Source organism: Diceros bicornis, chromosome 2, assembly GCF_020826845.1.
Source record: "Diceros bicornis minor isolate mBicDic1 chromosome 2, mDicBic1.mat.cur, whole genome shotgun sequence".
Taxonomy (NCBI): Eukaryota; Metazoa; Chordata; class Mammalia; order Perissodactyla; family Rhinocerotidae; genus Diceros; species Diceros bicornis.
The window spans coordinates 14,996,258-15,017,866 of NC_080741.1; the positions used below are offsets into that span (position 1 = coordinate 14,996,258).

Below are 21,609 nucleotides of genomic sequence, written 5' to 3' on the forward strand. Positions count from 1 at the left end.
GAGGAATGGGATTAACTGACAAAGTCGAACATGTAAAGAACAATAACCAGAGGGAATTAATTAGGTGGATATGTTAGTGAGAGCTTGTGGACATTCTCTCTGATTACGTCTATTTTTTGACAGTAAAAATGGCAGGGAGTGAGAGGGAGAGGTTGGTGGTTTGAAGAAAGAAGAGAAGGAATAAGACACTGAATCGGCCAGAAAAATGTACCAGCGCTGCCAGGCAGCACTAACTCTCTTGAGGTTCATGATTACGAATTTAAAGTGAGACCAGTCAGCATGGCTGTGTTTTTCTCCAGCTACATTAAAATTTACAGAAGTATGCATGAATAAGATAGTTGGATTTAACCAGGGTTGGATTTTACCAGATAAGGATGACAAAGCTAGAGGAAGGGTCAGTTGAGTTGAGGGTATATGCAAGGTTGTGACTATAATGATGGACCTACTGAAGGCCAGTGGAAAAGTGGTAGGATTAACAGACTGTAGGTAACAGATGACTGAAGGATTGCTGGCAGTGGGGTAGTAGAAGGCGTGCCTCGGGAGGACAGAACGTGGTGGCCAGGATGTTTGAAATTGAGATTATGGAGGGATTTCAGTTACTGGTAAAGCCTAAGTCTAGGAAATGACCATGGGAACAAGTACCTCAAGGTAGGACAGAGGCCATGATCACTGGGGAAGTCTGGAGTTTTCGAAAAATTGTCTATATAGATGATAAAATTTCCATAAGTTATCACTGAAGTAGTGCTATAAAAAGTGACCACGGGCTAGGAGCTAAAACCTTAAATAAATGAGGGGGAATGATCCAGGAAGTCTACAGATGACTGCAACAAGGTAGAGTCTGATGAGATTCAGAGCTGGAGTGTTTAGAGAAGAGAGAGAGAGGAGTCAGAAAAGAGCCCTGAGGAACAAGCTTCTATCTCCACCTCTAGGCCCAGTTATTTGAGGGATATGAGAGGGAAAAGAGCCATCAGCTGAGAAGACCGTAGGAGAAAGTTGGGAAAAGAGGGTCATCAGATGAAAAGCTCAGTTAGAGTCTAAACAAAAAGATGAAGGAAATGTTGAGAGAAGAGGCTGAGGATAAGAAAAGCTGAGTTAAAGGACTTTCAGAAAGTCCAGGAGAAAGGCAAGGGACCTGGATAGAAGAGTAAACGAACAGAGCTATATTTGGCTTGAGAAATGACCCGAGTCCTGGGCCCCTTGTGGTAGCTAATGTAAGCAGAGATAAAGAGCTTAATCCCGATGACCTCAAGGGAAAGAGCAGGAGTGAGGTTGTGGCAATGCGGGAGGCAGAGGTGGAAAGAACTTGGGGGCTCTTCTTCATTCTTGCCGACAGTGTGGACACTGGGGAGGGACAGTTTGATCTGGGCACTTCTTATCTACTCCATAAATATGAGAAGCACTGGGGTTCCTCCTTCTCTCCTGCCCATAGAGGTAAGAAAGTTAGGAGGGTTTCCGTGGCTTCGCTCTCTCTTTAAAACACCAATGCCCTTTTAAATTACTTTCTGTAGCTTCCAGTAGCTGAAAGGGATTGTACACACGGTGATTCCTCCGTCCTCTCAACTGAGAGAGTGAACGTGCCAAGCAGCCAGCTAAAGCTCAAGGTACAGTCTGTGCCCAGGAAGGGGAGGAAAGCTAGCCAGGGTCAGACTACGATCTCCGCTTTTTGGCACAAGGCTTCAAACATATGACCTAGCAAGCCCTCAAAACCCAGCTCTGAACTCATTTTACAAATTCAAAGCTGCAATAAAGCCACCACAAATGTATACATTAAAAACCTGCTACAGTTTATGCTTAATAGCACCCCCCAAAAAAATTATGTGAAAAATGTACATAAATCCCTTCAGCAGAAAGTCTGTAGACCCCAAATTTGTGAATTAGAGAAGAGTTGAATCTACTGTGTGTACAAATGGGTACTGATTATTAAAAAAGGAAGAGAATCTTGAAACAAACTTCATCTTGCAGGAAAAGAAAGACAGAAACAGGTAATGAGTTACATTCTGTTGTGAAGTATTACGTGGAAGCAATTTTCCTTTTATTAGGGTGACCATCTATGATAGGCAGCTTCTAAGATGGCCCCCAAAGATGCCCACCTCCTAGCATTCAAGCCCCATGCAACGTTTCCCTTGAGTGAAGACTGGACTTAGTGACTTGATTCTAGCAAACAGAATGCAGCAGAGGTGAAGGGATGTCATTTCAGAGTTCTGTCTGTCTCTCTCTCTCTCTCTCTCTCTCTCTGTCAAAAGCCAGCTGCCATGCTGTGAGTTGCCCTATGAAGAGGCCCACCTGGCATGGAACTGAGGGATGCTGCTGGCCATGAGTCAGCAAGGAACTGAGGCCCTCAGTCCAAGAGCCCACATAGAACTAAATCCTGCCAATAACCATGTGAGTGAGCCTGGAAACTGATTATCCCCCAACTGTGCCTTCAGGTGAGACGTGTCTCCTGCTGACATCCTGACTGCAACCTCACAAGAGATATTGGGGCAGAGGCACCAGCTAAGCCACACCTGAATTTCTGATCTACAGAAACTGCGAGATAGTAAACACTGTTTTAAGCAGCTAAGTTTTAGGGTAATTGGTTATATAACAATATAATAGATAACTAATTAGATCTTCAAATTTATCATTCAAACCAGGATAATTTTAAGATTGAAAGAAGACACTATTAATAACTGTCACAGAATAATACACATAAACCAAGTACCGAATCCCATACATACTATGTTTTTTCCCTATACATACATACCTATGATAAAGTTTACTTTATAAATTAGGCACAATAATAGATTAACAAAAATAATAATAAAATAGAGCAATTAGAACAATATGTTGTTATAAAAGTTACTTTAGATCTTATCAACCTCAGCATATGATTATTTTTCTTTCCTTATTAATTTGAGAACTTTCACCTTTTCACTTAAAGGAAGCACTTTATGGCTTCTCTTTGGCATATCCAAATTGCCAGCATCACTACTCTTGAGCTTTGGGGCCATCATTAAGTCAAATCAGAGTTACTTGAACACAAGCACAGTGATACTGTGACTGTCATCTGATAACTGAGATGGCTACTAAGTGACTAAGGGGCGGGTAGTGTATACAGCATGGATATGCTGGACAAAGGGATGATTCACCTCCCAGGTGAGAGGGAGTGGGACAGCGTGGGATTTCATCACGCTACTCAGAATGGCGGGCAATTTAAAACTTATAAATTGTTTACTTCTGGAATTTTCCATTTAATATTTTTGGACCACAGCTGACCCCAGGTAACTGAAACCACAGAAAGCGAAACTGTGGATAAGGGTGGGACTACCATATACATAGGGTATAGGGTTCGGTACTACCCGCAGTTTCAGGTCCACTGGTGGTCATGGAATGTATCCCCCGAGGATAAGGGGAGACTACTGTACAAAAGAAAAGAGGAAAAACTTAAGAGGAAGCTCAGAAAACTGGTCAGACATCCTGAAAGGGCAAACTAGAATAGTCTCTAACTGCTCTTCTGAACAAACTACCCATGACTGGGGTGAATTAAAACCCCTCCTTTTGGGCCGGCCCGGTGGCACAAGTGGTTAAGTGCGTGGGCTCCGCTGCGGTGGCCCGGGGTTCGCCGGTTGGGATCCCGGGCGCGCACCGACACACTGCTTGTCGAGCCATGCTGTGACGGTGTCCCACATAAAGTGGAGGAAGATGGGGACGGATGTTAGCTCAGGGCCAGTCTTCCTCAGCAAAAAAAGAGGAGGAATGGCAGATGTTAGCACAGGGCCGATCTCCTCACAAAACAAAAAAAAAAACCCACCTTTTGGGGAAAAAGAAATTCTTCAGGAAGGATTCTGAACGCCGAATTACTAAGTGCTAGACTTGCCAAGAACGAGATTTAACTCAAAAATTAGGAGAATTAAATGTGTTCAATTGAAGTTTTGCAGTGAAACGACGAGTTTATTAGACAACAAAGAAGGACAGTTTAAGGGTTAGTAAGAAAAGGGCAAACTATTTCACTTATTTCATTAAAGTCATGCTCTATGTATATTTCATTAAAACAGAATGTTCTTTATTTCTAACACACTCAGGCATTGTGTTAGAAAGAAGAAATCATTTGCATTGGAAGACTTGGGTTTGAGTCCCAGTTCTGCCACTTACTAGCTTTGTGACTTTGGGCAAAAATAAAAATTTGACTCTCTCTTCAATTATAAAATGGTGATATTACCACATAGCTCAGCATGTGGATCAAATGAGATAACATACAGAAAAACCCTTGTAAACTGTAAAAGTACTGTACAAATACTGATTTCAGGGAAATTCTATTTTTGTACAAAAAAGATAATTGCTTTAACAAGTGTACTAATGTTCCTCTTCGTTATTCATATTCATATTCATGGTTAAAACCTAATTATTCAAAGATACTTTCCCTCACCTAATAGCAGCTTTCTCTCAGAGCAAGCTAAGTACTTAGCAAGAAATAAATATGCATTTGAGGGATGAACTTAAAAATCTAACTTTCATTACTAGAGATTTTTAAAGCTGCTACAAGATGTATAAAGTAATAATTTGTGCAGTTTTTATCACTAATTTCAGATGTTATCAGGGACTCACAGAATGTAAGATCACGGTTTACAATACCAATGTATAGTTCAAGGAATAATCAATTGATAGTGTTCTCTCTCCCATACAACCAACCCAGAAAGGAAAGGCAGAAAGATAATATTTTTATGATACCTGACACTTGTTTAGTATGTTACAGTTTACAAAGCATTTTCATATCTATTTTCTCATTTAAATTCATGTGCTCTTTAGAAATTAAAATATTACCGTTCTCAATGGGGAATTCTGACCCCTAAGAAATGAATGTTTAAACTCGTATTGCCAATCAAAATTTAATATGTTGATTATTCCACAAACTACTAGGAACTTCAAGATAAAACTGTTCACAACGTTCATCATTCAGCATTGTCAGGGAAAATCTTGGTTTTGGGGAGAGAGGAAAGAAGCACAACCAAAAAAATTGGATGTTTGAACTTTATAAAGATTTAGTTTAAAACCTATTTCAGGCTGAAATTCAACAGATGAATATCTTTAATTTACCAGGTATTATTCTAGGTGATGGTAACAGAGAGATAAGATAGAGTCCCTTACCCTCTAGGCGTTCACAGCACAGAAAGGAAACAGATATGGAAGTAAGTTACAAGTATAACTTGTAACACATGATAAGTGTAACTATGAAAGTGGATACAAGATAAAAAGAAAGTTGGAGATACCATTAACTGAAGTACCCAAGTTAGGAGTGGAATGAGCCATGATGTCTAAACAGTGAGGATGATTAATTTGGAAGACTAGTATTAATTTGCAGGGTGAAAAAGGGAGAAAAAAAAAGACAAGGATTCTAGGTGGAGAGCACAGCAAACGCAAAAGAAAGTTCTGAAGCAATGTGGTGTGTTTGAGAAATGCAATTTAGTATTATAACGATACAGTATACACTTGTGAATACAAAACAAGCTGAAGTTGTACTCAATTCAGTCAGTCAACAAATAATTTAAACAGCTATGCAGGCACAGTTCTAGGCAATGAACAAAGACCCCTCTTTCTTCAAAAAGAAATAAAAGCCTATCTTAGCAAAGCTTACATTTCAGCAAGGGGAGAAAGATAAAAAGCAATAAACGTAATATATAAGTGATACAGAATATTGGGGGGCTATACATGCTATGGAGGGAAATGTTAAACAGCACATTTTATTTCCATGTCCTTATACTATATTCTATCACAAGCTAGGGGTACAGAGAAGTACAGAAGAGCAATGGGGAGGTACACTAGGATACACACACCATTCAGAAAATCTTGTGCTCTCAGCATCTCAGCAGTTCTAAATAGGGACAGCACTACTCCCTAAGATACATTTTATAAATCCATGGAAGAATTATCTTCCATGGGCAAGGACTAAGGATGCTAGATGTTCTGCAATGCATGGAACGACAGGCTCACATCCCAAAAGACTTTCCACTATGCAGTCACATGGGCAAGAAATCCATTTTTAATTATCTGAGTCTAGAATCTAACTCCATTTTACATATAAACAGAAACTATGTTTTGAATCATTTTACTACACAATTTTCCAAGAATGTAACTGTCACATGAATAAAGAAAAGGTTGTACTTTGTCTTATTAGGATCTTTACCAAAAGTTGTTCATTTCAAAAAGTCACATATACCACTTATTGTATTTAAGTAACCATTCCATCATACCTATATCAGTCTGTAGTGAAGCAGTCACATTCATAGCCAAACTATGGACATTTGCAAATATCTCGCTACTTTACGACTTCTTTCTAGTATAGTAGTACCTGAGTATGTATTCCTTAAATGATATACATTAGTTTCCTGCTCTGTCTTAATACAGCTGGGACATTATGCCAACTCTTCAAGTTACATTTGAGGATAGTTAACTTACCTACGATTTTCACTTCAGGATAGCCAAGGAGGCGCTACAAAATATGTTTTAAGATGAGAGTGTTAAGTCTAGTAGACTTGGGAACCACTAACTGAAACAGCTACCGCTCAGCCAGCTGGGAGCCCCAGAATCTCTTCCTCATTCCCAAAACTATTTGAAATCAAAATTTGGTTTTCTGATGCCTCCGAAACTTTCAGTCCAAAAAAAAAAAGATACGGTTTTGTCACTTTGACAATTTTCTGAAATGCCAAATGCCAAATAAGTGTACTGCTTAGATCAGTCACAAATTCCCATTCTTCATTTTAAAGCTCAGGGACACTTGATGTGTTTGCACTTGTCCCTAGAGAGATTAGGGCTGCCACAATCCAGAACATCAGAAACCAATACTTTGAAATCAGCATTTTACTAAATTGTGCCTTAATTTTAAGTGATATGTTTCTCCCTTTGTTCTGGCTGTGTTATGGTGAGATAAACTCACAGAATCCTAAATACTGCCTCACTGCTGCTTGAAGAGTTCCGGTGATACACAGTATTTCTCTGCCAGAGAGTTTATTTCACTTAGATTAAACAAACTGCTAGACAATTCTTTCTTAATTTTGAGGGGAAAAAAATCTGCCTCCTTCTGGAACAATACAAAAAGGATAATATCATCAACAAAGACTAACCTTTTCCTTGCAGACAGCTATCATGAGCTTCCTACGTAGTATTCCAAAATTCCCACTTGCCTCCAAAAGGAAGAAAAATTAAAATAAAAAGCCCAAATACTACTTAAAACCCAAGATTTGGGGGGATTTTTTTCTTTTACTTTTTGTATTCTGGTAAACTTCCAGCTCCATTAGAACTCAATCAGCTTCTCATTCAATTCTTTCAAACCCTTTATACCTTAACATAGTATTTTTGCTACTACTTTTATCCTTAAATTTTTTTTATCATGGGATTCATTCTTTGGCGTTTGTAGAGGTTCACAGCATCCTCCCTCCCCAGATTAATCAAAGGCCTGCTTTTCTGCAGCCTCTAGCAACTTTAGAAAGTTTATAAAATGGCACTTCACAGTTTGGCTGAAGCCCATCAGTGCAGAATGTAACATGACAACTGAGATTGTCATATAATAGGATATAATATGCTTTAGGATATAACATGCTTTAATTTCACAAACACGATCATGAAATACTTCAATATATAATTTTTTAACTTGATCTACTTGGATAAGAGGCAATTCTGACCTCTCAATAAAGACTGAAGATCAGACTTTACATGTTAAGAGAACATATTTTAAAATAAACAGTAAATAAATCAGTGCTTATAAGTTTGAAAATAAAATTCTAAAATGTAAGACTGTGCACACATTTTTTAAAATTTAGGTGTTTGGAAATCTGACTCTGACATTTTATATAATAGCATATAACAGTGGGCAAGTCAGCCTCTTTGGTTCTCAATTTTCCCCAATAAAAAAATGACAAGGATGAACTAAAGCTTATCTGCACGTTTTTTCCAGGCAAAGATTTCACAATTTTACACTCACACAAAGGGGGAATTTTTTTTCATGATAGAAAAACCAGGGCACAGTTAAAGAAGAGTAACCTTCACTTTTTCTGTGGTGAGTTTGTTTTTTGGGGTTTTTTTTTGCTGAGGAAGATTCGTCCTGAGCTAACATCCATTGCCAATCTTCCTCTTTTTTTGCTTGAGGAAGATTAGCCCTGAGCTAACATCTCTGGCAATCTTCCTCTATTTTGTATGTGGGTTGCCGCCACAGCATGGCTCATGAGTGGAGTAGGTCTGTGCCCGGGGTCTGAACCTGTGAACTTGAGCCACCAAAGCGGAGCACATGGAAATTTAACCACTCGGCCCCGGGGTTGGCCCCTGTAGTGAGTTTTTAATGTAATAACATATTATTATAGCCCTTGTATAATGTCAACAATTGCTATTAACATGCTTTGGTAGTCACAAGAACTGGAAGTAATTTAGCATGCGTGCTTCTTTCTAATCAAGTACTGCAATGTTTATCCTTTTAAAGTATGGTACAAATCACAAAGAGTTATTTGGGTCTAGATGATCTTTAAGGTTCCTTCTCACTATTAAATTCTATTTGTTTTCTCTTCAATGTGGACGGGAATATCTGAGGACTGAGGGCCAAGAAGAGATCCCTCCAGAAAGAGTAAATGAACTAAGTAAGGACCTGTGGTACAAAACAGCATATTCTGGAAGTCCAAGGGAGCAAGAACCATCTCTGGGGCATAGGAGCGACAACGGTTGTGAGGAGTTTAGGAAAGACTGAGATATTGTCTGGGTTGGCGAGGTTCATTTAGATGCCTCCCAAGATGACAAGACAGCCCAGGAAATCCACTAGGATGCATTCAAATGCCTACTTCCCAATCCTGACATAACAGAGTGAGGCTATTCAGACACAGGTATGGTGTTGTCCTGGGCCATAAGAATAGTTTAAATTATTATTCACGACTGCAATCATGAATTGTAAGATTGTAATGACTTAGAGATCCTGGGTACCATCTTTTACAGTACACCTCATAAGTGGTATTGTCCAGACAGGCTAGCTGCCTCCTGATTTAAAAAGGCCTTATTTGCTTCAGATTCTTAGAGGCAGTCAACACCCTTGCCTCGGAGCTATCCATGGTGCTTGACTCAGACTCAGCCCATCCCCAGCAATTGGTGCATTAGCCAGCTTTCCTATTACAGCACCACTCAGGGTCTGTCTGACCCATCATCCACATTGTGGCCTGCGACAATCATGCCACTATCATGCGCCACGTGTGATCTCTGTCTATTCCACTTTGTCTGTGCCCAGACCCACAAGTGCCTTACTCTGTCCTAGCTTGGATCTCTACCTAACCTAGGTCTGCCTCCCAGGCCTGCTACACCATCTGCTACACAAAGGTCCTTCTGTAGATATGGTACACCTTATGGAAGATCACTGGCATACTCTGGGCAAAAGACTATGATTCTTCAGAGCCAAGTTCCCCACATGACATCTTACATGAGTTTTAAAATCTTATTGGTATAATTTTTACCATTTCAAAATGATTTTAAATGACTTTTAAATTTTGCTATACATATTTTTGTGACTTTGGGATGAGTAAAGAATAGGAATTGTTAACTCAAGATTAACGTGTTGGTTTTGGGGAATCCATGAACCCCCTGAAATTATGTGATTCTTTAGGCAGACGCATATTTTTCTGGGGAAGAGGGTGTTGAGACTCTTCTCCTTAAAAGCTTAAAAATCACTGATCAATACGCTGATGACTCCCAAATAATGATCATCACCCAGGGTTAAGCACTAGACCTTTTTATGTATGGTGTAATAAATATATTTGGTCTTTGTCCCAGTTCCTGGCACAGTGCTCCTAAAACCCTTGGCATTTCCTGAGTGATATGAGTGTCTTTGGTTATTCACAAGGAGCTCCTTCTGAGCACACTGGAGTTTACGCTAATGAATGATTAGGTTGGGGGGAGGGGGCCTAAAAATTCTAGCCTCAGGATGGGACTGGTTACCAGAAAGACCAAGTGATTAGAGCGTTGGAACTTTCAGGCCCACTCACCAACCTCTGGGAAGCGGGTAGAGCCGGGGATTGGAGACTAAAGCTCTATAATAATTCTTAAATAAAATTTGAGGAGCTTCCAGGTTGGTGAATGCATCCATGTGCCAGGAGGGTGGCACACTCCAGTTCTGCAGGGACATAAGTGTCTGCACTTGGGACCCTTCCAGATCTTGCCCTATGTACCTCTTCATCTGGCTGTTCACCTGTGTCCTTTACGTCCCAAGTGGGGGCAGTCTTGTTAGGACTGAGCCCTTAATCTGTGAGATCTTACACTATCTCCAGGCAGACTGTGTCGAATTGAGTTAAACTGTAAGACACCCAGCTGGTGTCCACAGAGAACTGGAGACTTGCTTGCTGGTGTAGAAAACACTCCAGAATATCCAACTGCCTATTGGACACCTGTATATGGAGGTCCAGAAAACACTTCAAACTCAACATGTCCAAAATGAAACCCATTTTTCCTCCTCACTCCCCTAACATGTTCCTCTCCTAATCTTCACCATCTCAATAGATGATACCACCTAGTTGTAAAGGTAAAAATCTTATGAATTATGCTTAATCATGATCATGACTTTCCCTTTCCTCATTCCCCTTATCCAATCAGTCACCACTTACAACTTTCTGAAAGCCTAATAAGTTCTTAAAACACTCCTGAAGCAAAAGAATCATATGTTCTACAATTATTTTCCAGGTGGTAAAGACCTCCAAATATTAATAGATCCTAGAGGCTGGAAACTCTTCCCACCGGACCACAACTTTTCATTTTTAATAGAAAGCATAACACTGTCTCATCATTCCCCCTACCCCAATAACTGTATTATAAATTTACTAGAGAATGTAGCTAACTCTTTATTCTTCTGATTTTATGGAATGAGGTCAAAACAGTTTTCCTTTATCAAAATGACAAGTGGGGGCTGCTTCTGCAAAACAGCTCTTATTTGGAATACTTTTCATTTCTATCTAAACAGTCCCAGGGATCACAGCACCACCGCTCAGTGAAGGCAGCTGTTCTCCAATCTCCAGAAAATGACAGGAATTTTCCTTTGTCAATAATTCCATATCTTTACCCAGAAGCCAACATGACAGATGGCACTGAAAAACAACTGCCAAATCAGAAATCAAAAAGATACAAGTCAAAATCACTGAAACTCCTGGCCCCTAGCACTATTTTAAAATGCGTAATGAGAACGGGAGGAGAGAGGAAGGTTAGATCTCCAAGTGAAATCAGAAGACCCCATAGGAAGGTGTTTCTAATTCTTGGTAAGCTTAAAAGACTTCTTGAGCACTTATTGTCTGAATTCAGATGGCAATCTTTCCTTAAAGAGACAGCAAGATGTCCGGAAACATGCAATGAGCATCTCCCATTCTTCACACATTGCCAGTGAAGATTAGGAAGTCCGAACTGATTAATTTTTTTTAGGACCACCTCCTGACACACCGTGTGCTTATTGCTGTTTTGTAGAGTAAACTAATGGCACACTTTAAAACAGGCCGACCAGATTTTACTTTGCATTTATTACTAAAAACCGAGAGAAACCAAATTCATGCTTATAGGATTAGTTGGGCTTAACTTCACAGAAAATTTTTTTCTAACTATCGTCAGTTGTCCATGTAAAAGAACAAATCAATACGCAGCTTACAGCCAACAAAATGCTTATAACCATCAAGAACAGAACAAAATCAAGAAATATCCAGATTTCAAATACCCTACACAGTTCTAATAGCCACTTGTCAAAAAGGCATAATGGCACTGAGAAAAGATTGCAAAGAAGGCAATTAAAATTAACAAGTGCCTTAGCTGTCTATATCAGCCTACAATATGATTCAAAAACATTTTATTACCTTGTCTCTCTCAAATCATTACAAAGCGACCAAAGTAAAATGCAATCATCCTCTTAACAGGGTTTTCACAACACACAAATTTTCATTTTGATTAAGCACAATTATCAATTTTTAAAAAATAGGTCATGCTTTTGATGTTATGTCTAAGAATTCTTCACCAAGCCCAAGGTTCTGCAGATTTTCTCGTTTTTTCTAAAGGTTTTACTTTTTTTACAATTTAATCTATGATCTATTTTGAATTAATTTTTGTATAAGATGTGAAGTTGAGATCAAAGTTCATTTTTTTTTTTTTGATGAGGAAGATTGGCCCTGAGCTAACATCCCTTGCCAATCCTCCTCTTTTTGTGAGGAAGATTAGCCCTCAGCTAACATCCATACCCATCTTCCTCTATTTTGTATATGGGACACCACCACAGCATGGCTTGATAAGCGGTGCATAGGTCAGCGTGCAGAATTCAAACCTGCGAACCCCGGCTGGCAGAAGCGGAGTGTGCGCACTTAACCCCCATGCCACCGGCCAGCCCCTAAAGTGCATTTTTTAACCTATGGTTAAGAGGATGAAAAGATAAGCTACAGGCTGGGAGAAAATATTTGCAAAGCACCTAGCTGACAAAAGACTCATACCTAGAATATATAAAGAGCTTTCAAAACTCAACAGTTAAAAAACAACAGTCCAACTAGAAAGTGGGCAAAAAGACATGAAATATTTCACTAAAATATTTCATTCATATTTCAATAAAATATGGATGGTAAATAAGTAATGAAAATATTTTTGACATTACTAACCCTTATGGAAATGCAAATTAATACCACAATGAGATATCACTACACATCTATTAGAATGGCTAAAATAAAAAATAATGATAATATTAAATGCTGGTGAGGGTAAAGAGAAACTGGATCTTTCATGTATTACTGGTGGGAATGTAAAATGGTATGGCCACTTCAGAAAAGTTTGTCAGTTTCTTTAAGAACAAATCATACATTTACCATAAACCTAGCAATTGCACTCCTGGGTATTCGTCTCAGAGATAAGAAAAGTTATGTCCACAAAAAAAACTATACATGATCATTCATAACAGGCTGTAATACGCCAAAAACTGTAAACAACCAAAATGTCTAATAGGTGAATAGTTAAACAAACAGTGGTACCTCCATACCATGGAATACTACTTAGCAATAAAAAGGAACCAAATATTGATACAGCAACTTGGATGGCTCTCAAGGGCATTATATTGAGTGACAAATGCCAATCTCAAAAGGTCACATACTGTATGACTCCATTTACATAACATTATAGAAAATGACAAAATTATAGAGATGTAGAAGAGATTAGTGGTCGCCAGCGGTTAGAGACAGTACTGGAGGGGGAGTAGGTAGGTGTGATTATAAAGAGGTGGCATGAAGGTGATCTTTGTGGTAACAGACTAGTTCTGTATCTTGACTGTGGTGCTGGTTACACAAATACCTACAGAGATAAAATGATACAGAACTATACCCATACTTATACCAATCAATTTCCTGGTTTTGATATTGTACTATAGTTATATAAAATGTAACCAATGGGGGGAACTGGGTGAACTGTACACTGGGATCTCTCTGTACTATCTTTGCAACTTCCCGTGAATCTATAATTATTCCAAAATAAAAAGTTTTAAAAAATGCAATCACTGTAAAATCATTCAAAAGTTTGGGAAACATGGGAAAATTTATAAAGTTGTTGAAAGGGTGACATAACACTAAGTGCAAACCAAAGAGGGATGGGGTGATCATCGTGGAGCCTAGAAAGACAGGAGAGTTTGTCCAACTCCCCAAAATAGATAGTTCAAGTATTTGTACACTGTGACTAAGACACAGTGCTATAAATATTAGTGAGATTTAGAAGAAGAGAAGGGCAAGTACTTACCTCTGAATTAATTTACTCTCTAAAAAAATAAGACAGAATAATTATTAAAGGCCTCAGGACCTCTGCAAATGCAGTTCCCTTTGCCTGCAATGCTCTTCTGTTTTTCTAGTTCGTTCTTACTCTCATCCATGAATTCTCAGATCATTGTCACTTCTTCAGGGAAATCCTCACTAGCTCTCCTCATCACTCCATATTACATCACATTCCCCTATTACGTGCTCGTACAGCACCCTATATTTTTCATTCATAACACTAATCACCATTCAGAAACAAAGAACTGTGTGAAGATTTAATACCTATTTCCCCCACTAGACTAAAATCTCCAAAAGGGCAGAGACAGGTCTGTGTAGTTCACTACTGTATTTCCAAACCCAATGCTAGTCCTGGCAAATGACAGAAGCTCAAAATATACTACACAAATAAATCCATACAAAGCTAAAATTTATATGTACAAACGAGCTGGCAGACAGTAAGAGTTACTGGGGTTTGGAAGAACCCAAGAGCACTTCAACTTGAGAAAGCCAGTTTATATGGGATAGAAGGTTCAGGCAAAGGATAAAGAATCTTACATCAAAAGCCAAATATGAATGTCAGTCTTCTGGTAATGGGAACCCACTAAAAAAGGAAGCTGTGTGTCCAATGTGTTCCATAGAAAAATTAATGTGGAGAATGGACTTGAACTGAGAGGGTAAGACACCAGATGCAGTAAAAACAATTGCAAGGACACTCTAGTACTGCAGGCACAAAATGATAAGGTCCTGAATGAGAGGGTGGCTATGGGAACAGACAGATGTGAGAAACGTTAAGAATGAAGAGCCAACAGAACTTCAAGACTGATTAGATATAGGGTCATGAAAGGGGCAAGAGTCAAAGATGATTCAAGAGGTTTAACAGTGAGTGATCAGTGAAAGTCAGTACCTTTAACAAATGGGAAGTCATGAGTAAGTCCTTCCTTTAACAGAAGGAATGTGCTTTGTTGGAAGTGATGGGTAACATTCACACAATTGAAGATGTGAGATTAGATGGAGAAAACCCAAGGCTGGCAAGGTACATGTGTGAGTTGATCATAGTTAAGGTTATAAGAGTGAATGAGATCTCTGAGGGGGGAGAAGGTATAAAGAGCCTCGAAGGGAAATCCTTTAAAACCATTTGATTTGTCCCTTGCTTGAATTATGTTTATCAAGCTGTGATAAACATTCAGACTGTGAGCTCCCTGAGGACATATCTGATCTTATACTTGCATTCTCTAAAGTATACATTACAAGGTGTTGTACACAACTGGTGCAAACTAAGTAACCTATTAAAGGAATCGATTACTTTCAAAATAATTTCTGATTAATATTTCCTGTTCCACCTGCACTTTGTATTTCAAAAAGTGGTGCTGTGGGTAGTACTTTGACAGGTACAGGTTTCACTTTAAATTAGTATAATCAATGAATTTAAACAGTTTGAATCATTTATCCAAAGCTCTGATTTCCCAAGGCTCTAGGACTGAAGAACTGACAGAGCAGACGTGGGCACTGTGAAAATTTAAAAAAAAAAAAAAGGGCTGGCCCGGTGGCTTAGCGGTTAAGTGTGCACGCTCCGCTGCTGGCGGCTCGGGTTCGGATCCCGGGCACGCGCCGACGGACCGCTTCTCCGGCCATGCTGAGGCCACGTCCCATATACAGCAACTAGAAGGATGTGCAACTATGACACACAACTATCTACTGGGGCTTTGGGGGAAAAAATAAACAAATAAAATTATAAAAAAAAAAAAAAAGCCCCCAAGGAGACTAAAGCTAAAACAAATCCCCACTAAAAGTACGAAATACTTTAGTTTTTGAATAAAACTAAACAGGAAATACTATTTACTGAGGGAGTATAACAAATGAAAATTTTAATTGTATGCACTAGTTGACTGTACAGAAAGTAAAGAAGCTTCAGGTGAAATGAAGGATAAACGAGATAATTAAAGGGAGCCAAGAACAGTCGAGGCATAGTTTAAAAAAAAATAAACATAATGAGGGAAAAGTCATTGGCCTGCTCTCCCACAAAACTTGCCTGGGTATTACAGTCAGCTGTGGGGTAATGGGCTAATCTGATTCAACACTTAGGTAAACAGTATTTCCCCATTTGCAGTTTAGAATAAGAAAAAGAACTGCTAAAATGGATCAGGGGACAAGTTTGTTGACAGCCTCCCAAAATTAAATTATCAAAGTTGCAGTATGCCACAACGCTCTAACCCTGAATCATAAGAAAACGTCCTACATGCTTCCAGATAGTTGTGTTCGTGGAAGAAGTCAGGGAAGAGAAAAGAAACCAAGGGGAGTCACATTCTAGGAACCTGACAAGCTATCTATAATCCAACTGCCCTCTCAATATCAGACTGACTTCCACAGCAAGTCTAAAAGATGGTCAACCAGTCTTTGCCTGCTTGTTTCCAACAACAGCAAATAGATCATTGGTAAACTGACCATTCTCGGAGTTGGACAGCTCTAATTTGTCGCAAAACCCTTGGAAGTTATCTCCCAGTAACTTTCACCCCGGTCCTGGTTCTCTAAAGAGCAACATAGTGAAAGGTGGAAGTCGTTTTTATTTTCTTTCATTTAAAAACAAAAAACAAACAATAACAAAAAAAACCTAGATATTACTTTCCGGCATGTCAATACGTTCCCTTCTTTCAATAATAGGAAAATCTGATCTTTTTTCCCAACGTTTGACGCTCCTTTAAAGGAAAAAAGAATGCCAGGCACAAGTTCCTTTAGACTCAGAGCTGCGACCTCCAGAGCAGACAGGAGAAAAGGGGCTTAAATAACTACATACACCCGGAGACGTTGCAGCTGATATGAAATCCCCGTTGCCAAGAAGCAAGCAGCTCCTGCCAAGTCCAGCCCGTACCCGGGTGCTGGGACGCGACAGAAGCCGCACAGACCTGGCCTGGCAGCGGCGAGGCTGTGCGGGCTAAGGAACCCGCACCTCTTCTTGCCAAAGCCGCGGGGGGCCAAGTGGGCGCTCCCTCCCGGGCCAGCGGCCAGCCCGGCGCCTCACAGGGCACAGCGCTCGGCCCCGAAAAAGAGGCAGCGCTAAGACGAAGGCTCAGTGAAGCGCCTGGCAGGGCTCAAGCCGCGCCGCCGGGCCAGCTGCCCGGACGCCCAACCACCCCGCCCGCCGGATGCCGTCCTGAGAACCGGCACCAGTGGGAGCTCCCGGAGTTGGAGACGTCTCTGGCTCGGCCGGGATCCCGTGTGTCCCGCCCGCCCACCTTCTCTCCCTCCCCGGCCCAAAGCTGAGCCGGAAGCCACCCCAAGGGGTGGTGCCCAGGAGGTCCGCCGCGTTTGGGTGACTGCTGCGGGCCGGGCCGGAGCTCCCGGGCGGGCAGGCGGCTGCGGCGGGTCACTCACCGAGAGGACGCTCATGCGGATTGGGGTCTCCAACAGGCACGCCATCTTGAGCCTTCCCACCGGCTGCAGCCGGCGCCGGCGCGGGGGCCGGCACTTTCGACAGCGAACTGTTGGGCCAACGACAGACACCTCTGCAGAAAGTCAGGCGGCTAGACGAGAAGAGACCACCTCTAGACACCGGTGAAGTACGGCCAGGGCCCGCAGAAGGGAGCAAAGGGAAACCGCACCATGGGCCGCCTTACGAAACGTCCTCTCAGAAACAGCAGCTACTCTCAGCCCGGGTTAGAGGTGGGAGCGGGCAGAGTTTCCGCATGCGCAAAGAAGATCTGCCGGCCCCACCTGCCGCTCGCGGTGGGCGGAGCCTCGGGGGCGGAGTCTGGCTCCGCCGCTACGAGTTCCACAGATTGATTCATTGCAATTTATGTTAGCGTATTCATGTTCCGAAAAACTAGTATGTGGAGTAACATACATAATTTGAAGTTCACTTTCACATTCAGTACCTCACTCCTTCTTTGCATCGAAATCCTAGCGTCGTTATTATCTCCATTTTAGAGATGGAGAAACTAGGATCTCAGAACCAGATCTACTGCCGCCAATAAGAGGGTTTCACGATCCAACGCTGAAGTGTGACCTGCTTCAGCATTATCTGCCCGACTCATTTATTGTGGTGTAGTGTTAAGAAGAGACACTCAAGAGCCAGAACGCTTGGGTTTAATCCTTGCTACGTCACTTATCAGCTGCATTACCTCCAGCAAGTTCTTGAACCTCCTTACGCTTCAGTTTTCTCTTCTGTAAAATAAGGGTTATGAGGATGGAGAACGTAAAGCTCTTAGAACATGCCTGGAACGTAGAAGGCGTTATATATGTGGTAGCATTTCTACAGCCTCTGAGTCAAGCAGAAAAAAATGGGGGCAAATATCTGAATAATCCACACTAAAACGCCCTGATAAATGAAGTCATATAAAATATGCTTCTAATTGTATTTTCTGATTGATTAATTCAGTTATCCCACTCCATTTTTGTGTGTGTATGTGGACAAAACTGCCCTGGACGTGGCTGGACAGGGTTCACTTTCGTGCTGCTCTCAACCAGGAAGGTTTTTCACAGGATTGTCGCAATGAGCCTATTACATTACATGTCTTCCTTCCGTTTCTATGCCACTCCCTAATTCAGGCTATTACCTCTCCCCTGGACTAGAGCAATAGCCTTCCAACTCTAGCGTCTCTTCACTTTGCTCCTCACTGCTCTCTTATCTTCCCTCTGTACTTGGTTTCTAAATTTATTGTAGCACTAATCATCCTTGCTTATGGGTCTGTGTTCCTGAAAAAACCGTTGAGTTGCTGGAAAGCAGGAATTTCATTTTAGATTTTCCTGCTGCTACAACACTATTTCCCAAACTTCAGTAATCAGCATGCCACCAACACAATCTTTGCCAATCTGCACCTAGATATTGTTATTTAGTCAATATTTTTCTTTAAAGTCAATTTCAACTCATTAAGTAATATTAGCCTCATCCTAAAACCATAACGCTCTGTAAAATTAAGTTTATTGTGCTCCTTTTCATTCTAGTGCACATTAACATAATAACTACAAAAACGTTTAAATGTCCATCCGTGTATCACCTAAGAGCATGTCATGTACTGCATACCACAACAGAGCAGAGTATAGCCCTTACACAGAGCATACAGAGGTATCAATTGAATTTTCAGTTGACATTTGTATGATATAGTTATTATAGCTGTATTTGGTCCACACTTCATCCATTAGCTCAAGCAATACATCCTCCAGGAAGCCCCTCCCCCAAGTATAGGTTAGGTGCCCCCTCCCCCATATCTTCATGCATCAATCTGTTCTTGCCACTAACATAGCATCTCCAACAATATATTGTAAATTTTTGCAATTGTTTAGTTGTTTGTATCGCCATTATACACTTCAGGGCAGGCACTAGGAATTTTATCTTCTAGGTCTTTTATCTCATTGCCTAGCATAGAATAGTCATTTAGTAAATGTTTGTTGAACAAATTTTTGGCTTAGTTTGGGCACCCCAAAGGCACATCCTGGGACAATGATTTGGGTGCAGGTAGTTTATTTGGAAAGTGTCTCCAAGGAACAGAATTGATGGGCCAGGGAGAATGAGAAAAGAGAGAAGAAAAAGTCAATATAAGGGTCCATCATTGAAGTCACTGCTTATTCTTTGAGGACCTCTGAGAAACAAGCAGAATGCCCCACTGGATACCCATCTTGAGGTTGGAGCATTTATCCACCATTCCCATCTACCACTCCCATCCTGTACTGATTGAGGGTTTCCCGGGCACTGTTAACTCCCTACCCTCCTGGATTGTACTTGTGCACAGAACAGAGAGGGCTGGCTTAACCTGATGTAGAAAAGCAGAATCTGTAGGCTCACTTTTGGGCTGGGATACAGGAATACAGGCAGCAGGAATCGGAGCTTGCAGCAGAACCATCATTACAGCTATGGCTGAAATTAGAATGGGGAGGGGCTCTGGAACATGACTCAAGGCATCCAACACCTCTGCTACTCAGGCTTTCCTGTTTTATTTCCAGAAGATTGACATGGCCATTTTACAGGAAGGAAGCATTGATCAGCAAACCCCTAAGCTTGAGGATCAAGGATCTCATTTCTAGTTCAAATTTTGCTGCTAAATAACCTTAGGCACACTCCCAAACCTAAGTAATGAGTAGAAATTGAGGGGTAATAAGAAATTTTGATTCAGCCTCCATGTAACAGCAACAACAAAACAGTTAACTTTGGTACTGTGGTCGGGAGAGGGAACTATCCACTGACTCCCTGAAAACAGGAAAGAAATCTCTCCTCATCCTCCATCAACTCTTATCTCAGAGCAATATTAATTTCTAAAAAAATAATGACAACAAAGTGTGAGTTTAATAAAAGAAAAAGTAGAAATGCATAACAAGAAGGAAGTAGCCAGAGAGAAATTTGAAAAGTATTTATAAATATCTAAGTGGAACTGCCAAGATAGAGAAACAAAGCCATATTTTTGAAAGTTGAAACATACCTATGTAAAAAGAGGAAAGCTTAGGGGCCGGCCCGGTGGCGCAAGCGGTTAGGTGCGTGCGCTCTGCTGCGGCGGCCCGGGGTTCGCTGGTTCGGATCCCGGGCGCGCACCGACGCACTGCTTGGTAAGCCATGCTGTGGCGGCGTCCCATATAAAGTGGAGGAAGATGGGCACGGATGTTAGCCCAGGGCCGTCTTCCTCAGCAAAAAAAGAGGAGGATTGGCGGATGTTAGCTCAGGGCTGATCTCCTCACAAAAAAAAAAAAAAAAAAAAAAAAAAAGAGGAAAGCTTAAAGTATATAAAGATGTAAAACAAGAAATGAATGGCCCCAAAAGGAATTTAGAAGAAACTTTAAAAAGATTTGAAAACAAATAAGATTCTTTAATAAATAAAACAGAAAGAGAAAATGGATTAATAGTGGTGCAGAAGAGAGAGAGTTCAGTTTAACAGACACTAAGTGTGGATTTACTTGGGCACACATTGTACTGGGGATTCAAAGTAGAATAAAGATGTGGCTCCTGCCTTCAAGTAGACAGGAATAAAAGTGAGACTCTGAGAGGTTCAGTAATTTGCTTAAGTTTGCTCAGGGAGTAAGTGGCTAAAACAATTTGGGCACAGGCTTCTCTGTTTCAAAGTCCTTCCCAGAGCTCTCACAGTCCTCTGGGACCTGACAAACTCTCCCACACGGGACTCTTGAGCACTCACCTAAGCAATCAGCCAATTAAGGAGAGTCTACAAGGGCTTTGCAATGGGAAGTAATGCATCATTAATTCATCAGGTGTTTGGAGGGTGTAAAATAGGTATATGCATAAAGCAGAAGTAGTAAGATGTTGAAAAAGTCTTTTATTAGAAATTACAGTAAAAAAAAGAAAATGTTCTTTTTATAACTCAATTACTGTTATGGTAGAATCCCAACTTACAAATGTAGAAGAAATGATGGAATTTGAAAACCAACAATTGACAACCATGTGAATTATAATAGTTTGAGGCAAGAATCATCAATGGATGTTAAAACTAGTTGGTGACGATATGATGAGAAAGAGGATATTTATGCAGTCTTAAAGTATCTCCCCACAAGTTACTAATGATAGTAGAAACCTAGTAGACATCGCTTTATTCAAGTGATTATAATTAATATCACCACTAATGAGATAAATAGACATCACGATATGATGTACTGAGAAGCACACATCACTTCTGTAGTATTCCTGCCAAAAATACATGAGTATAATCATGACGAAACATCAGAGAAGCCCTAACTGAGGGATATTATACAAAATAACATACCTAGGTCTTTCAAAATTGTCATGAAAGACAAAGAAAAGCTGAGGAATTGCCCCAGATTAAAGGAAAGTAAAGTAACATGACAACTAAATGCAGTTTGTCATCTAGGATTGAATCTTGGACAAAGAAAAAAAAATTTTCTCCCTCTTGCTACAAAGGACATCAGTGAG

The 21,609-nt window shown here is 40.6% G+C and overlaps 1 protein-coding gene across 6 annotated transcripts in view; it reads right to left on the reverse strand.

Annotated features, from left to right (window-relative positions):
• The window catches only part of ARMC8 (armadillo repeat containing 8), a 101,830-nt gene extending 84,430 nt beyond the window's left edge, over window positions 1-17,400 (reverse strand). For all 6 annotated transcript variants that reach the window (XM_058552431.1, XM_058552448.1, XM_058552349.1 and 3 more), the window contains exon 1: window positions 17,118-17,400. Coding sequence is in view for 5 of the 6 variants with exons in the window: in XM_058552448.1 (XP_058408431.1) it covers window positions 17,118-17,162 (45 nt within the window). In the remaining variant the exon portion in view is untranslated. The remainder of the gene's footprint in view (window positions 1-17,117) is intronic.
• Window positions 17,401-21,609: the final 4,209 nt, after the last annotated feature.